Raw genomic sequence first — 15,946 nt, 5'->3', positions numbered from 1 at the left:
TGGTGGCAGTCAGAGTCTGAGAGTCTCGGCTGCTGTATGGTGCACGTCCTCATCCCTGAAAACAAGGTAAGACGTTATCAAGCATGAGTAGGGTGTAATTGTTTACACTCAAGGAAAGTGGGTGGTTTTAAAAAAAAGGAGACAAGCATTGATACAACTTTAGACTGAGAGTGCTTCCGCTGGGCCCAAACTTTACCTGGGTGCAGGGTGAGCCTAGGTAACTGCGTTTAACATTGCACGCTACTTTACCAGAATTTCTGGTAAACTACAATATTAAAAGCAATTAACGCTCTCCCCCCACGTCTGAAACCACACGTGATTGCATTATACTTCATCCGGACCATCTGATGTGTTTGTTCACAGTGAGGTTCACAGAAAGTGTTTCCTCACTTCCCCCCCCCAGAAGCTCAATGTCTCTACAGCTCCGGTTCTCTGTAGGCTAGACTACTGCAGTAGCCTTTTCCTTATTCTGCCCTCTTCTTCTCTACGGCTACAAGACTTATCCATCTCTCCTGCCCTCAAATTTCTCCACTGGCTCCCGGTTGCTGCAAGGATCAAATTCAAATGCCCTTGCATAATCCATAAGGCTGTCTGGGGCCAGGGACCACACTGTCTACAACTGGCTCTCACTAAATACTCTCCCTCCAGATCTTTACATTCCTCCGGCACCAACTCTCTGCGTGTCAAGCGCTTCTCTAAACAGCAAGCTGGTGGCCAATCGCTTTCCTCTGCAGGCTCCCTCCTATGAAACCGTCTTCCTCTTCGTCTTTATCCGGATCCCCTCAAGTTCCAGAAGTTCCTCAAGAACTTCCTTTTCACCTCCTCCTTCCATTCCTCCCTCCTCTGCTGAACCCCACGGTTGCTGAGATTGGTGCCCAGGTGTGTCCTCCTGGGTCCTGGCCTCCCACACCCAATCTCCCCGCTCCTGGCACTTGCCTTGGCACCCACTGGCCTATGCCACCACAGGCCTGCACTTATCTATTGGCAGCGGACCACTCTCACCTAATCACTTAACAGCTACTCACTCCCTAGCACTTCCCTCTTTGGTACACCCCTAGCACTCACCCCCCACTCCCTCGTCCCTTCCCTCTTTGCACTTGCACATTCTGAATGCTCACAAGGCCTATTAGATCTGCCTCTATCTTTCGTTGTTATATTTGCTTTTTATTCCCATGTTCCCTCCCTGTGGGCGCTTTGGCACTCAATTTACTTGATGTATAAGCACCTTACAAATGCACAATAAACAAAGTTACATCTCTAACTATTTGTGAACCTGGTGGCCCAGAGGTAACATCTTAGCAGCTGTCACTTGCACAATGCGATAAATCGATTGATGATAAACTGAACCTAATAAAGCCTAATGTCAGGAAACTCGAAGAGAAATATAAGAAAATGTCTTGCTTTTAGAGATACTTTTTTCATGAATTACAGCATCCAATTGTCTTTCTTGCAGTTGTATGCCAGTTAAACGTTTTCTGAGACAGTATACCTAGCAGCGACCGCTTTGCCCACGTCCTCTGGAAAATACGCATCTGAAACTACAAAGCCATTGTGGAGAGGTTTATTCCAATAACCCCTGCTAAACCAAAGCAGATGTCCAATGGGTCTGACAAAGCAGTTGCAGCAATTTCGAGCTCCACAGTTGCATAAACCTGCCAGGCACATTGCGTGCAAAATATACCAAAATGCACCTACAGTCAGTGATGTTGGCGGCAGCATTGTGACACAGGAATGCTCCACAAACATGAACAAATCAAATGTTTTAAAGTCCCAGCAGGGCCGCACTTTCCAAAAGAAATGGTTAGAACCTATAATTGGCTTACATAGGATGAGTCTGTTGGAAATATGTTCTGTAAAGTATGCCAGTCTGCTAATGAAAAGGGTATGCCATTGCCAGAAAGTGGCCGTGATAAGGATGCCTGGAATGCTATCAATAAACATGGCTTTAACCATTCTAAGAAGCCCATAGAGAGATGTAACAGCCATCAGAGTTCACACTTCATCGGGCGGCTGCAATGGCACTAGCGTCTGTGAAAAGGGGTACAGATGTTGCAGCAGCTCTGTCTTTGGGCCGCCTCAAGCAGATGAGGGATAACAGAAGTGCGCTGGTGAATATCCCGACCACATTGTTGGCTTTAGTTTGGCAAGGTCTTGCAATTCGGGGCCATACTGACGAGGACTCTAATCTAAAGGCAATTCTGTCGCTTTGTGGCAGAGATGTCCCGGAACTGCAAACTTGGCTTCAAAGAACAGAGTACAAATGGATGTCGCATGACATATTAAATGAAATGCTGGCAATTATGTCACATAATTTGCTCCGTGGCCTGATGAAAGAGATTTATGATGCAAAATTATTTTCTATTATTTTAGATAAGACTGCTGATGTGTCAATAAAAGAGCAGGTCTCTGTAGTCTTTCGCATTGCAAAAGAGGATCTTCAGGTAGAGGAGATTTTTTTTGCCTTTTATCAAATGTCTAGCACTACATCACAAACTCTGTTTGCCATTTTAAAAGATGTTCTCCTGAGGTTTGGTTATAAAATGGAAAACTGTCGAGGGCAGTGTTATGATGGTGCTTCTAATACGGCTGAAAATCGACAGGGTTTGCAGACATTGGTACAGGAGGTGGCACCACAAGCTATTTATGTGCACTGCTTTGCACACAATCTGAACTTAGTAGTTCAGGAAGTAGGTATGGAAATTGACAAGTTCAGGGATCTATTGGTTTTTGTACGGGACTTGATTGGGTTCATTTGAAATGAATTCCCCAAAACACCTTGCTTGTTTTGAAAGTTGTCAAGAGGAAGGGAGTGTCAAACTGCTTCCATTCTGTCCTACCCGATGGACATCTCGAGCAAAATCTTTGAAGACTGTGCTTGCTAACAACAGTTCTGTAAAATAATTTCTGGGACTTGCAGCCGGTGCCCACAATGAAGAGGGAGCAAAAGTTCATGCGTTGCCCTTGTAGCTCCATAAACTCGAAACCTTTCTAGGTCTTCATCTTCTTTGCATGGCATTTTCCTGTGTTGAAACTGTGAACACTGCTCTACAGAAGGTCATTTTAAGGTTCCATGAAGCATCGGTTATGAATGAAAACCTTAAGACCATAATTGCACAAATGCGTGAGGGATTTGAAAAAAACTTCATCTCAAAAACCACATCAGCGGCCGATGATTTAGATGTGGAACTAGAGGAACATTTTGTTCAAAGAATATCCAGGAAAAATCCACGGCGCCTGGATGATGGGTCAGTTGCCCATGTTTTCCTGTCTCCCAAAGACCTCTATAGACAAGGTTACTATGAACTCATGGACCGTACATTGGTAGCTTTGTCAGAACGTTTCAATACAACTGCACGTGAACATATGGTTAACATAGAAATATTTGTTACAGGGAATGCCACCAGTGAATATATCATGTTTTTTATAAGACTGACTTCCATGAATGCAATCTAGAGCTACATAGAAATAGGTTCCTTGAACTTGTATAGAGGGATAAGACTCTGGTTATATGTTTTCAGGATGTCTTTGACTTATTCCAAGGTGAAAGGGGTCGTCCTATGTGCAATTTGTTCCCAGAACTGGCACCACTGTTTCAAATTGCAGTAACCATCCCTGTATCCTCCTGTTCTTCGGAGTGTTCATTTTCTTGCCTTTGGCGCATCAAAACATATCTGAGAGCTACAATGGGCCAAGCTCCATTAATTACTGATGCTTTGCTACATGGACACACAGATGAAGCGGCCCATCTGGATGTTGAAGCCATTGCAGATGAATTTATTCAACAAACTGTTGTCCGTAAAAGTAAATGTTGCATGGGGAAGGTGCTGCAATGAAAACAGCTCACCTGTTCTCCTGGCTGGCCAATCTACAGCAGCACTATTGTAAGTTTCATTTGTTGATGTTTTACTGGGCTGTGGCACCACACACATCTTGCTTGGTAGTTTAAATATTTTCCAAGTAAATAGAAGAGTAGGATGCTGGGTATCTACTCGCTAATATTAGCAATAAGTGAACTGTGTATTTGACTATACCATTCTTAATGCTCATACATTATCTTTACAAGTTAATAAACATACATAAATATTAAACAAAAGTGAGCATTTTTTATGTGTTTCTATTTGAGTATAAAGGCCACTACAATGCAAGTGGTTTACTGAAACTGTAGCGAAGATACTGATGGCATGTAATGTTAATCAAAAACACAACAAATGGGTAAACATCATAATATATATATATATTCACACAGAAGGTGAACCCAAAACAATACTGCTGTCCAACAGTAGGTCTGCCCGGTTCTCGGGGGTAGTAGTATCTCTTGCACTCAAGTGCAGTGACCAACTTCCAGAGGGTCCTTCTGGTACAGCAAAACAGTCTAAAAACCTGCTGTAGCTTCAAGTGGGCATTTAGACCACCTTTTGGGTGATGGTCATGCTGTGGTATGAAGGGTATGATGTAGAGCATGACAAAGCACTGTTGTCCTTTTTAATCAGGAAACTTCTTTACTTGTTTTCTCTTGAATTGGGAACTTTTTTAGTGTTGGTGGAGGATCTCCACCTTGCCGCTGTACCTTCTGTTTACCGAGCATTTCGTTCTCCCATCCTAGTTGTGTTGCTCTGCCTTTTGAGGGCTACTACAGCCTGGATGATTATAGAGGGGTGAAGTAGGGGCAGTGACAAATATACACAATACTTTACCAGGAACCCACAGCACGGAGCTGCCTGTCTGGGCTGCCTGGTTTAATTCGCTGTATGGCTAAAACCAAAAACTCCTTCAACGCCATTAATGTCAATGCACGGCTACTATATGTTGCTCACCAGCCCCAAACGTAGCAAACGGACACCGATGGTTGACGCTCTTTGAGAAGGGATTTCGATTTACAAAGTCACATTTAACCACAAACTTTTTCTAGAATGGGACATTTTTATGACCTTGTGCTTGAAATCATTGAGTCTGAAAATGTGACACTGCAGATAAAAATGTGCATAACCGAAGCCTGTGTTTGTGTTGTTTTTCAATTCTGGAATGAGAGAGTTAAATGGCTGTATGGAAGTTCTACAATATGAAATGGTCACCAAAAACGTATTTTTTCTAGTGCACTCTCTTTATAGAAAAGATACCAGTGCAGGGAGGCTGACGGGTGTATATCGGAGGGAGATACACCAAAGCAGGGGGCAACCCAAGAATCTCGAGATGCCAGAGGCATTATATTGGTAAGCACAGGCCCAACCTCTCCGTATTTATTTATGCTGCTGTCTTTTTCTTCTTGAATGGTTCATACCTATGTTTTTTTACATTTATTGATGACGATGTAAGCGCAGATGCTCTGCTATAGATGAGAGAGAATGATGGAGACCTGGCTTCTGGGCCTTATCTTCGACCCATTTGGTGCCCATTTCTTCATTCAGCACCAGGTCCATGCTCCACCGCCTCCCCACAACCCCCTTGAGGTTCTCATGCTACATGCAAGTCACGTGTCCAGCCTACATTTGTAAAGTGTGTCCCCAGATGACCTTTGGCAGAAGGTGCATTTGTCCATTGAAGACGAAGGCCCCTGTTGCTCTACAGTGGGCATTACTGCAAAGAAGGCTTCTATCTTTAACCTTTTGTGAGCATTCATCCAGTAAGTATCAGATCCATGTCCTGCTATTAAACCTGTATGATCCGCTGCGTTGAAAGGGGGCTGACCGGGCAAATACCTTTAGAACCAGGGGCCACCCCTTATATTCTCAGGATATTCGCCAGCAGCCGGGAGGCTGAAGGTTGGATATGGGAGGGAGGTACACCAAAGCAGGGGGCAACCCAAGAACCTCGAGATGCCAGAGGCTTTATATTGGTAAGCACAGGCCCAACCTAAACTGCACGTATTGAGACATCCAAGAACTTGTCTGGCAAAAGTCATCAAAGCAGCGAATAAAGAGGTGGGGCTAGTGACCCCACTAATAAAATGACTCTTCAATTAGTGGGAAGAACTGACCCACAGCCGTTTTCGGATGGATGCATCAAACTCATTGGCATGTTTGGGTACAAAAATGACAGCGAGTATTAAATATGTGTTGAGACCGACATCGGAACTAACTGATGAAATATCGAGTACTCAACTTGGCATAAATGCAGCTGAGGAGTCTGTCAGGCTGGCTGGTCTGCATCCCTCAGGTGAACCCAAATAGGTGGCTGAGGAACGGCGCGCTTTTCAACCTGCGGCCTCCTCATTAGGTAAGCTTTGCACAGAGCTACTGCTCTTTCGCAAAGATAGTGCTGCTTTTTGCACTTTTTGATTAAATAAAAGTTGTAACCTCGCTGTGTGCGGCTTTTACCTTCCCTACTCCCAGCTCTGAGCCTCTTCCCCGTTTCCCACTCCCCAGCCCGTCTCCCAGCCTCCCTCTAGACCCTATTTGGGCCTGGTTCCCCCCCTGCAGCCCTCAGGTGAATCCAACTAGATGGCTGAGGAACGGCGCGTATTTCCATCCGGCGCTGCAGGTGAGTGTATCAAGACCATAGCAGGCCTGTGGGCCAAATTGAAGGCTTTACATTAAAACAACTGCATCCAGCGCCTACCGCACTCTCTGTGCTCCGGCCTCCCAGTAGGCCTAACTTCCTGATTCCTCCCCACTCCTCCTGCCTCCCATCCCTCCCACCTCGGTGGTGGACAGAAACCCTTTTACAATAAGCATCCAGGGCAGCCCCGGACCCCAAGTCAAAGGACAACAGCTCCTGAAGAAGCAGCTCCAGACCGTGTTGGCCCGTGTTAGCCTGTGGAGCCTGCAACCGTCACCCAGCAGCTACTGACTAAGTGCGGTTATGGGCAGGGGGTACAGCCATTACTGCCCCCCACTGAACTGACCAACCCTAGCCACCTTATTAATTTTGCACCTAGCCTGATTGTGCCAGATAAACTGATTGTGCCAGATAGCATTTCACATTTAGCCTGATTGTGCCAGATAGCCTGATTTTGCCAGATGTCCGGATTGTGCAAGATAACATTATTTCCCATCTAGCATGACTGTGCCAGATTCTCAGACTCCGACGGTTTCACAGTAGTCACAATACCCTTGTCACTGGGCCACTCCTCACCTGAGGTTTCTGTGTTGTAGTCGGTTGGTTCGTCAGAAGAAGTCTCCACCTTCTGTTCTTTCCACGCACTGGTTGTCCTCTTCTTCACTGACTTGCTCTTCTTTTTGAAGAGATAGGGACGGGCTCCCCCGGAGGCCACTTTGCCGGGAAGTCAAACTGCCCGGCAGCCAGGACCCCGGGGAGCCCACACCAAATCAGGGAAAAGCCTTAGCTGAAAAACTCTGGGAAGGTCTTGTAGAGTAGAGGTGGCTGTAGATGATCTTTAGCGGGTCTGGAAGTATTTTCTTCAGAGCTGATTTCCTTGCTGTGGACCGCGAGTTCCAGAATGCAACAGAACAAGTGATGTCCAATGAGGGCATAGGTTGGAAGTAGTTTGTACTGCAACAGGACAATTGATTTCCAATGAGGGAACAGGTTGGAAGGAGTTTGGATGGAGTCCAAAGTGGGAGAGTATGCATTGATAGCTGTAGCAGGCGTATAGATAAAGGGGCTGGAGCGGAGCGATTTGAAGAAGTGATACCAGCGCGACCAGAGGGCTGTACCGCAAGAACTCCAGCCGTTATGGTAGCAAGCAACAGAAAGCGTAGAGAAAGCAGAGAGGGACGCTGTACCATAAACTGAAAGAAAGAGCAGGTCACGGTACTAAGCCAAGCGCGGCACTGCAGCAGGAATCGGGATCGGGGAAAAGGAGGAAACAATACCGTAAGTCTTCATGAAACAGGAGCGCTGTTTCGCACACGGAGTACACAAACGAAGCATTGGTCAGCAAAGGAGTTGCAACGCGCCGAACGCCTCACCTGGTGGCCAATTATAGCACACGGATATTCCTGTCAAAAGACTAGAGCGTTACTCCGCGTATAGGACAACGTGAAGAACACTAAGTCCCCTCTACTATGTCCATGCCTAGTATCTCCTACATCTATCCCACACTTTCCACGTGTGATTCGTCACACAGATATCCTGATTGTACCAGATAACAGCATTTCACATTTAGCCTTATTGTGCCAGATAACCTGATTGCGCCTTGATACCCTGATTGTGCCAGATAGCAGCATTTCACATTTAGCCCGATTGTGCCAGATAACATGATTGTGCCAGACAACATGATTGTGCCAGACAACCTCACTCCACATTTCACCTGATTGTGCCAGATAACCTCATTGTACATTTAGCTGGATCGTGCAAGATAACCTGATTGTAACAGATAGCCTCATCTCACTTTTAGCCTGATTGTGCCAGATAGCCTAACCTTGCCAGATAGCCTTACTTCAAACTTAGTCTGACTGAGCTAGAGAACCACATTTGGCATTTAGCCTGAACTGTACCTTATAACCATAGTTCAACTACCTAGGAGACTCGAATCATGGAGTGTCTCTATAACTACTGTGCTCTGAAAGGTAGGCCTTCTCCACACTATTCAGGAAACACAAATGTAGGTGTCTCTCATTAACTACTATATCTAAAGCTTAGACAACCCTTTATAGAGATAACCAGAAACCCCAACAATAAGCCTTGAATCCCATCAAGCCTAGGACCTCCCCATCGTATACCATCCCTAGTAAATCCAGCGGTAAGGCAAGGACCCCGTGGCTACTTCGGCGAGAGCCTTCCCAGCCCTCCACCACAACCACCCGACCTATCAAGCCATAACACCACCCAATGCTAATATTTAAAAATTTAAAATAAAGACCACCCGACGCTAAACCATTACGCCTATAATGATATGATATGATATGGCATTTGTAACGCGTCTATACACAAGTGTTTCAAGTGTAATCACAAACACAAGGAAGACAAGAACTATCACAAACCAACCAGGAAAGCATTGCATGTGGGCTACCGCCCCTGCAACCTAAAACACAACCTAAACGCAAACAAACCTATAAACCAACCAAACCCAAAGGATCACAACACAGACAACCCAAAAGCAAAGAAACATCTAAATCAACCTACTACTAAGGAACGCAACATGCCACGAAAACTAACAGGGCCACGCGAAAGACAACCAAGAGAAGGAATAAACCAAATGGAATCTCACCACATAATCACAACTGCGGAGCACACCCCCAAAAACACGGTCGACAACAGAACAAATGCCAAGAGAAGAAAAAAGTTGCTATACTTAACACCATACCTCACAACCAACCACTCACCGAACAAGTCAATACGACCAACCATGCGAGACGTATCAACAACAAAACAGAGCCACGCCGAAAAAGAACAGCAACATCCAGAAGGAATACAAACAAAATCGACGCCCTCACTCCATATATAACACAAAAACACGAGGACACCTCCCTCAAATACAACAAAATATAGAAGAGGAACATGAAGAAAACAAGAACCGAATACTTAACCTAGTAAACCTACTGAACAACGACAGAGACGCGACTGAGCCACCATCACACCCTGAGAGCAACATGGGACCAAACCAATGCAACAATCACAAGGCAAAACTGATATTAAAAAAACAAACCGGGCCAAAAAAATCCACAGCAACCTAATCAACGCAAGATCAATATCAAAACACGCCACAGAGATGTACAACCTGCTCTGCGACGAGGACATCAGCGTCGTATTCATCATAGAAACATGGTGGATGACAACTACAAAATCACACTCGACAGCTGCATACCCGACAACTTCCAGTGCACACAGTTAAACAGAAAAGGAAAAAAAGGAGAGGTCTTGCAATAGCATTCAAGGAACACCTGAAAATAAAAACAGACAAACCACTAAACATCAAAAACTGTGAATTCATGGTCCTTCACTTGACAGTAAACCCAAAAACAAACTTAAAATTCACAGATTACCGACATACGACGCAACTTGCGTCAACAACTTCATAGAAGCCATCACCAACATAGCCATCCAACATGAACATTTGATAATCCTCTGGAATTTCAACATCTGGTTTGAAGAAGAAAATGCAAACTCACAGAAATCGCTAATCGAGCAACTAAAAACCATGAAACTACAACAATTGGTCAAAAGAGCAACACACACGGCGGGACAAGCACTGGATGCAATCTTCACCAGCAAAACTCTTATCACCACTGCACCACCAATACAGATACTCTGGAGCGATCACCTCATCATTCCATTTGTGATCATGCTACCAACTAAGGTAGCCAAGCAGCCCAATAAACTCCCAACTACCACAAAAAGAAACTGGAAGACCATCAAAGAGAGCAACTTAATAGAACAAGTTGAACTCACAAAACCAATTACCATTAACCTGGACGAAGCTGACCTCGACGGAAAAACCGAGCTACTTCACAAATGGATCGCTGAAGCAATCGACGTCATCTCCCCTGAAAAACCTTTCACCCCGTCACGAAAGAGAGCAATGGCAAAATGGTTTACCATACTGCTCAGCACCATGACAAAGAACAACAAGAAACTCGAACTAGAATGGAGGAAAGAATATGACCAAGAAAAGAGAGCCCAATTCCAATGACAAATCCAGTCTTACAAAAAAGAAATCCAAAAGAACTGTTCAACATCATAAATCAAATGAGGAACCCACCGGGATGCAACAACACTCCAGTACCTTCACAGAAACTATGTAATGACCTAGCGAAAGACTTAAAAAAGAAATCTGCGACATCCATCAAATTATACAAAGCAGACCAATCAACCAAAACACACAATCAAACCCGACAAACGTAAAACCACAGCATAAACTCCAAAGTTTCCCACAAATATCAGTAGAGACATTCGTTGAGCTGATAAGACATAGCAACAAAGCAGGCTCCCCCATGGACGCTTGCGCCCCAGACATTTCCAAATCCATCCTCACACAGGGCGCACCACTGGAATACTACATAATCCTTTTTAACATGTCACTCGCAACAGGGTAAGTACTGCGATCATTCAAATCGGTGCACGCCAAACCACTGCTCAAGGACACGAGAGGCGACGTGGAAGACCTCTCCAACTACTGACCTATTTCAAACATCCTCTACCCAAAAAAGTACTACAAACTAACACAAGAACACATAGAAAAACACCAATTGCTGAATCAGGTCCAAGTCGGCTTTAGACCCGGGAGAGGAACAGAAACGGCACTCTTATCTATCTGGGATGACTTAAAGACAAACGCAGATTACAACACAGCATCTGCCCTAATACTACTCAACCTCTCCACAGCGTTCGTCACAGTCAGCCACAACATCCTCAACAAGAGAATAGAAGAAATAGAATAACAGACTTAACAGACTTAGCCCTACTCTGGATTAAACCCTTCAAATCTGCTCCACTGGACACCGACTGTGGAGTACCACAAGGATAATCCCTATCCCCACTGTTCTTCTACATCTACCTGGCTCCGGTAATCAAGATCATCAAAAAACACAACCTTACGTGCTGCAGACAACACACAAATCATCTATAAAATTGAACATACACAAGAAGCGAACACAACTCTGGGAGAATGTCTCAAAGAACTCTACGACTGGATGAACACAAACAGCCTAAAACTCAACCCAGGCAAAACAGAAATCATGATTATATCCAAAAATCTTGAAAATAACATTTATATCCCATGGCTCACAGAACTAGGAACAGCACCAACACCATTGAAAATAGTCAAAAACCTTGGAACCCTAATGGATAACATGCTAACATTAGAACCACAAGTAACCGCAATAATCAAGAAATGCTTATGCCTCCTACACTCGATAAAAAGAATCCTGCCGTTCCTGTCCTTCACCCATAAAACACTGACAATCATCGCCCTCATCATGTCGAGAATTAACTACGTCAAACAGCCTCTACCTCGGAACGCCAGAACACCTGCTGAAGAAACTACAACATATCCATAACGCAGCAGCCACATTCCTCCTGAAACTATCGCGAAGAGACCACATCACCCCGCGCTAAAAATGTTCACTGGCTTCCAATCAAACAACTAATCACATTCAAAACAATGTGCATAACGCACAGAGCAATCCACGGCCACGGAGCAGAATTCCTGCAAAAGAAATTAACGTTTTACCAACCAACAAGTACATTCAGATCAAGCAATGACATCTGCCTAGAACCAAAAGAATTCACAAGGAAAAGCTAGAGGGATCCTCCTTCACTCGCCTGTCAGTAAAAACTTGGAGCACCCTCCCGAAAGACATACGCAATACAAAAGACCACCTAAAATTCAGGAAACTACTCAAAACCTGACTCTTCACCACAGAACCAGACGGAATAAACTGAAATGAGGAAAAAAAAAGAAAAAACAAATCCCCAGGACTCACCCTCACAAGCCAAACCCTGTCGCTAGGCAGAGCCCAAGGGACAGGGACCATTGCTGGAGACAAAGGAGCATTAGTCACTAACTAACACCCAACAGGACAGGGTGCGCTTAGAATTCGTAGGGAAGGGACCACACCTTAGGAGCTCAGACAGCCAAGGCAAGGAAGAGCCCACATACGACCAAAGAGCAACCCATAACCACAGCAATCTCAACCCTGGGTGGGGAGACCCTCACCTCCTTTCCTGCCCACATATCACTAGACAGCCACAGGGATAGGCCACCGCTTCTCGCAGAACCAGGCGAATGACCTTCATCAGACTGAAAAGCCAGACACCCTACAACGACGCCCGAAAGAACAAGATAACCCCAAAAAACCATCTGCTGAAACCTCTACTTTCTGCACAAGCCTCTCATACCCTAAACAAACACAACCACTCTCTTACACTGCAAACCACAAGCACTTCACTACACTGCAACAACAAAACAAACCACACATAGTATCGCACAACAGCACAAGGTAGTCCGCAAATCCGTAAACTGCACCCATGCTCAGCGAATGGTGCTAACCGAACTGAAGCTGCCAACAGAACATCACAAATTTTGCTCTGCCTTTATCCCGCTCCACCCTACTAACTGATCCTACCCTCTTAACCTGCAGATCCTTCAGACCACCGGGGGAACCCTCTGGTGGTGATAGTGCACAGTATAAATATCCTTTAACACAACATAACACACACCCATTCACACATACATTACATAACACTCCTTGCACATATGCATGTATACATACATAATGAGCTAACATGCAGCCCTTTAACACTGCTAGTTTCAGGAACGGCCTCCCTTGCCCCACAGCTGAACAAAATGGAGCACATGTTTCCCCCACAATGTGTGATTTTAGCAGCTTTTGCTGCTTGAAAGCACAACATCTCCCATCCAATATGTACACCCACCTTAGAATGATGGTGCTGGAAACTGGAGGGGAGAATGTCGTATTTCCACACACTTTTTATCACAAGCTCAGAATCAGGCCCCCAGACACTCTTGTACAGAACCTGAAAAAAGGAACAAGTCTACAGAGATGGATGTTGCCGAGGTCGCGGCACAAAGAAAGGACGCACACACGGAGGCACGAAGGAAACTTCTTTATTCTCTATCTACTGCGTAGTAACTGGCGCCCTACGCGCCTTTTCCCACAAACCCCCACTTCCCCGCTCCCACGTCACACTAACACTCCGCCTCCCCAACGGAGGGGGCCAAGTGCCCTTAACTCGTGGAGCGCCGGGTAACACTACCCCCGAACATTATATCCTAACATCAGCTCAACATTCCTCAACAAGTCTCATTGGTTTCTTGATCACTCGTCGGGGCCTCTCATCTTGAGCTGTCGTCTCTAGGGCAAATGGATTGTCCACTCCCTGGCTCGTCCCTCCCGGATCCCCGACCGGAGGGGTCCACAGGTCATCTCTCTGCATGCGAGGTTCTGGGGAAACAGACCTCCTCGGCTCTTCCGAGCCCTCTCTCTTGATATAATGTCTAAATTGTTGACAGTTCCTGGTGACGGCTCTATTCTGATCTTCAGCCGTCACCATCGTACCTTTTACTGCGACTACCCTCATGGGACTTGGGGCAAATCGCGGATCTGTCTTCCTGGTTATTTGTTGTTGCACGAGGACGTCGTCTCCTACCTGGAAATCTTTTGTTTCAGCGTGGCGCCTCGCATCAGTGTCACATCTTGCCTTCTCCTTTGCTTCAGCATCACGTTGGAGCGTCTCAGTGTCAAGTGGTTCTTCACTTGACGGATTGCGTGGGATGCGGGTTCGCACCTCATAGCGAAACATTAGTTCAGCAGGAGTCTTGTTTGTTACTTCATGCGGGGTATTCCTGTAAGCTCTCAGGAGGCGGCACAGTGCTTGATGCGGGTGAACTGCCTCCACCTTGGCTCTTTGTATCGCTTTCTTGATGGAGGCCATGAAGCGTTCCGCCATCCCATTCGCTTGCGGGTGTCGAGGGGTTATCTTCATGTGCTTGAAACCCAAATGCATTGCTAGTTCTCCGAACTCGTGCCCGCAGAATGGTGGTCCATTGTCAGACTTGATGGTTTTGGGAATCCCCCACTCGCTGAATACTTCCTCTAGCACCTCTGCCACCTGGGGAAACGCTGTGGTGGAGACCGACTTAACTATGGGGAACCTTGAATGTTCATCTATTAGCAGCAGGAGGTAGTCGCCAGTTTCGGTCGGTCCGTAGAAGTCCACGGCTACTCGTTCCCAGGGGCGATCTGGTATCTGTGTGTGTTGCAGCGGGGGTGGACGTTCCATTGAGGCGGTGCACTGGCACGCATGACAGTTTTTCACCCATTCATCGACCGCCACATCTAGGAAGGGAAACCAGACGTAGCATCTCAACTGTTTCTTGGTGTTCTCCGCCCCTCGGTGACCTTCGTGGGCCGTGCGGACCACCTCGCTTCGTAGTGTGGCGGGAATAACAATCCTGCAGCCTCGTAGAAGAATGTTGTTGTCCTTCACAGCCAGCTCACCCTGCACTCTGGCCAATCTCGCGATTTCCTGTTTGTTGACGCCCGGATGGGCTAGCATTGCCCTGTGGTGGTCTTTCCATTTGTTGGTTAAAGTCAAACTGATTGCAAGGGCTGTCGTCGGGTCAGCGGCAGATGCGGCGGCCACCCTTTCGAGGGACAACGCCGGTGGTAGCGATCGATCTGCTATATACTGCACATAGGCCACATCTCCTTTCCGCGTCAGCGGGGGCCCCACAGGGTGTCGTGACAAATAATCAGCTGGGTTCAGCTCACCTCCGGGGCGATGAATGATGTCGTAGTTGTACTCTTGAAGCCGGATGCCCCACCTCTCAATCCTTGGTGGCATCTTGGTGTGCGGGTTCCCAAACAGGGATAGGAGTGCCTGGTGGTCGGTAATCAGCGTGAACTTCTTCCCGATGAGGAAATTGTGGAAGTGTTCACATGCCCATACTGCGGCCAAACTCTCCTTCTCGGCTTGCGAATAAGCCAGCTCCGGCGTGGATAACGCTCTGCTCGCATAAGCGACCACATGTCTTGGGTTGATGTCTGCCCCACTGGTTTGAGCTAATATGGCCCCGAGGCCGACTGGGCTTGCGTCCACCACCACCTCGGTGTGCCACGCAGGGTTGAAGTAGGCCAAGCGGTGAGCCTCCGTGAGGGCCTGCTTGATGGCAGTGAATGCCTGCTGGCACGCGGGAGTCCACTCGAACACTGTCTCCTTCTGCAGGAGCCTCCTCAGCGGGTCTGTGAGGGAGGCAAAGTGGGGAATGTATCTCGCGCAGTACCCCGCCATGCCAAGGAAGGAGCGGACGTCTGCAACCTGCAGCGGTTCACCAAGGCCAGTGATTGTGGCAACTTTGTCGGGGTCCGGCATCATCCCTTCCCCGGAGAAGATGTGGCCGAAAAATTTAAGTTTCGTCTTGCTGAATCTGCACTTGGAGATGTTGAGCGTGAGACCAGCAGCTTGAAGAGCTTCACACGTGGCATGCAGCGCTGTGTCGTGGGACTCCTTGGAAGCGCCGAACACGAGTATGTCGTCGCTGTAATTCAGAGCACCCTTAACGGGTCTGATAATTTGACGTATG

General features: G+C 46.6%; 1 protein-coding gene across 6 annotated transcripts in view; it reads left to right on the top strand.

Annotated features, from left to right (window-relative positions):
• The window catches only part of LOC138521802 (E3 ubiquitin-protein ligase TRIM39-like), a 174,927-nt gene that overhangs the window by 155,791 nt on the left and 3,190 nt on the right, over nt 1-15,946 (top strand). For all 6 annotated transcript variants that reach the window (XR_011283125.1, XM_069634917.1, XM_069634916.1 and 3 more), the window contains one exon: nt 5,093-5,210. Coding sequence is in view for 2 of the 6 variants with exons in the window: in XM_069634917.1 (XP_069491018.1) it covers nt 5,093-5,210 (118 nt within the window). In the remaining 4 variants the exon portion in view is untranslated. Of the gene's footprint in view, nt 1-5,092; nt 5,211-15,946 lie in introns of those variants that run through there.

The sequence above is a fragment of the Ambystoma mexicanum genome, chromosome 13 (genome assembly GCF_040938575.1).
Source record: "Ambystoma mexicanum isolate Mex_15411 chromosome 13, UKY_AmexF1_1, whole genome shotgun sequence".
In the NCBI taxonomy this organism is placed as follows: Eukaryota; Metazoa; Chordata; class Amphibia; order Caudata; family Ambystomatidae; genus Ambystoma; species Ambystoma mexicanum.
This window is presented reverse-complemented; position numbering and strand designations above follow the sequence as displayed.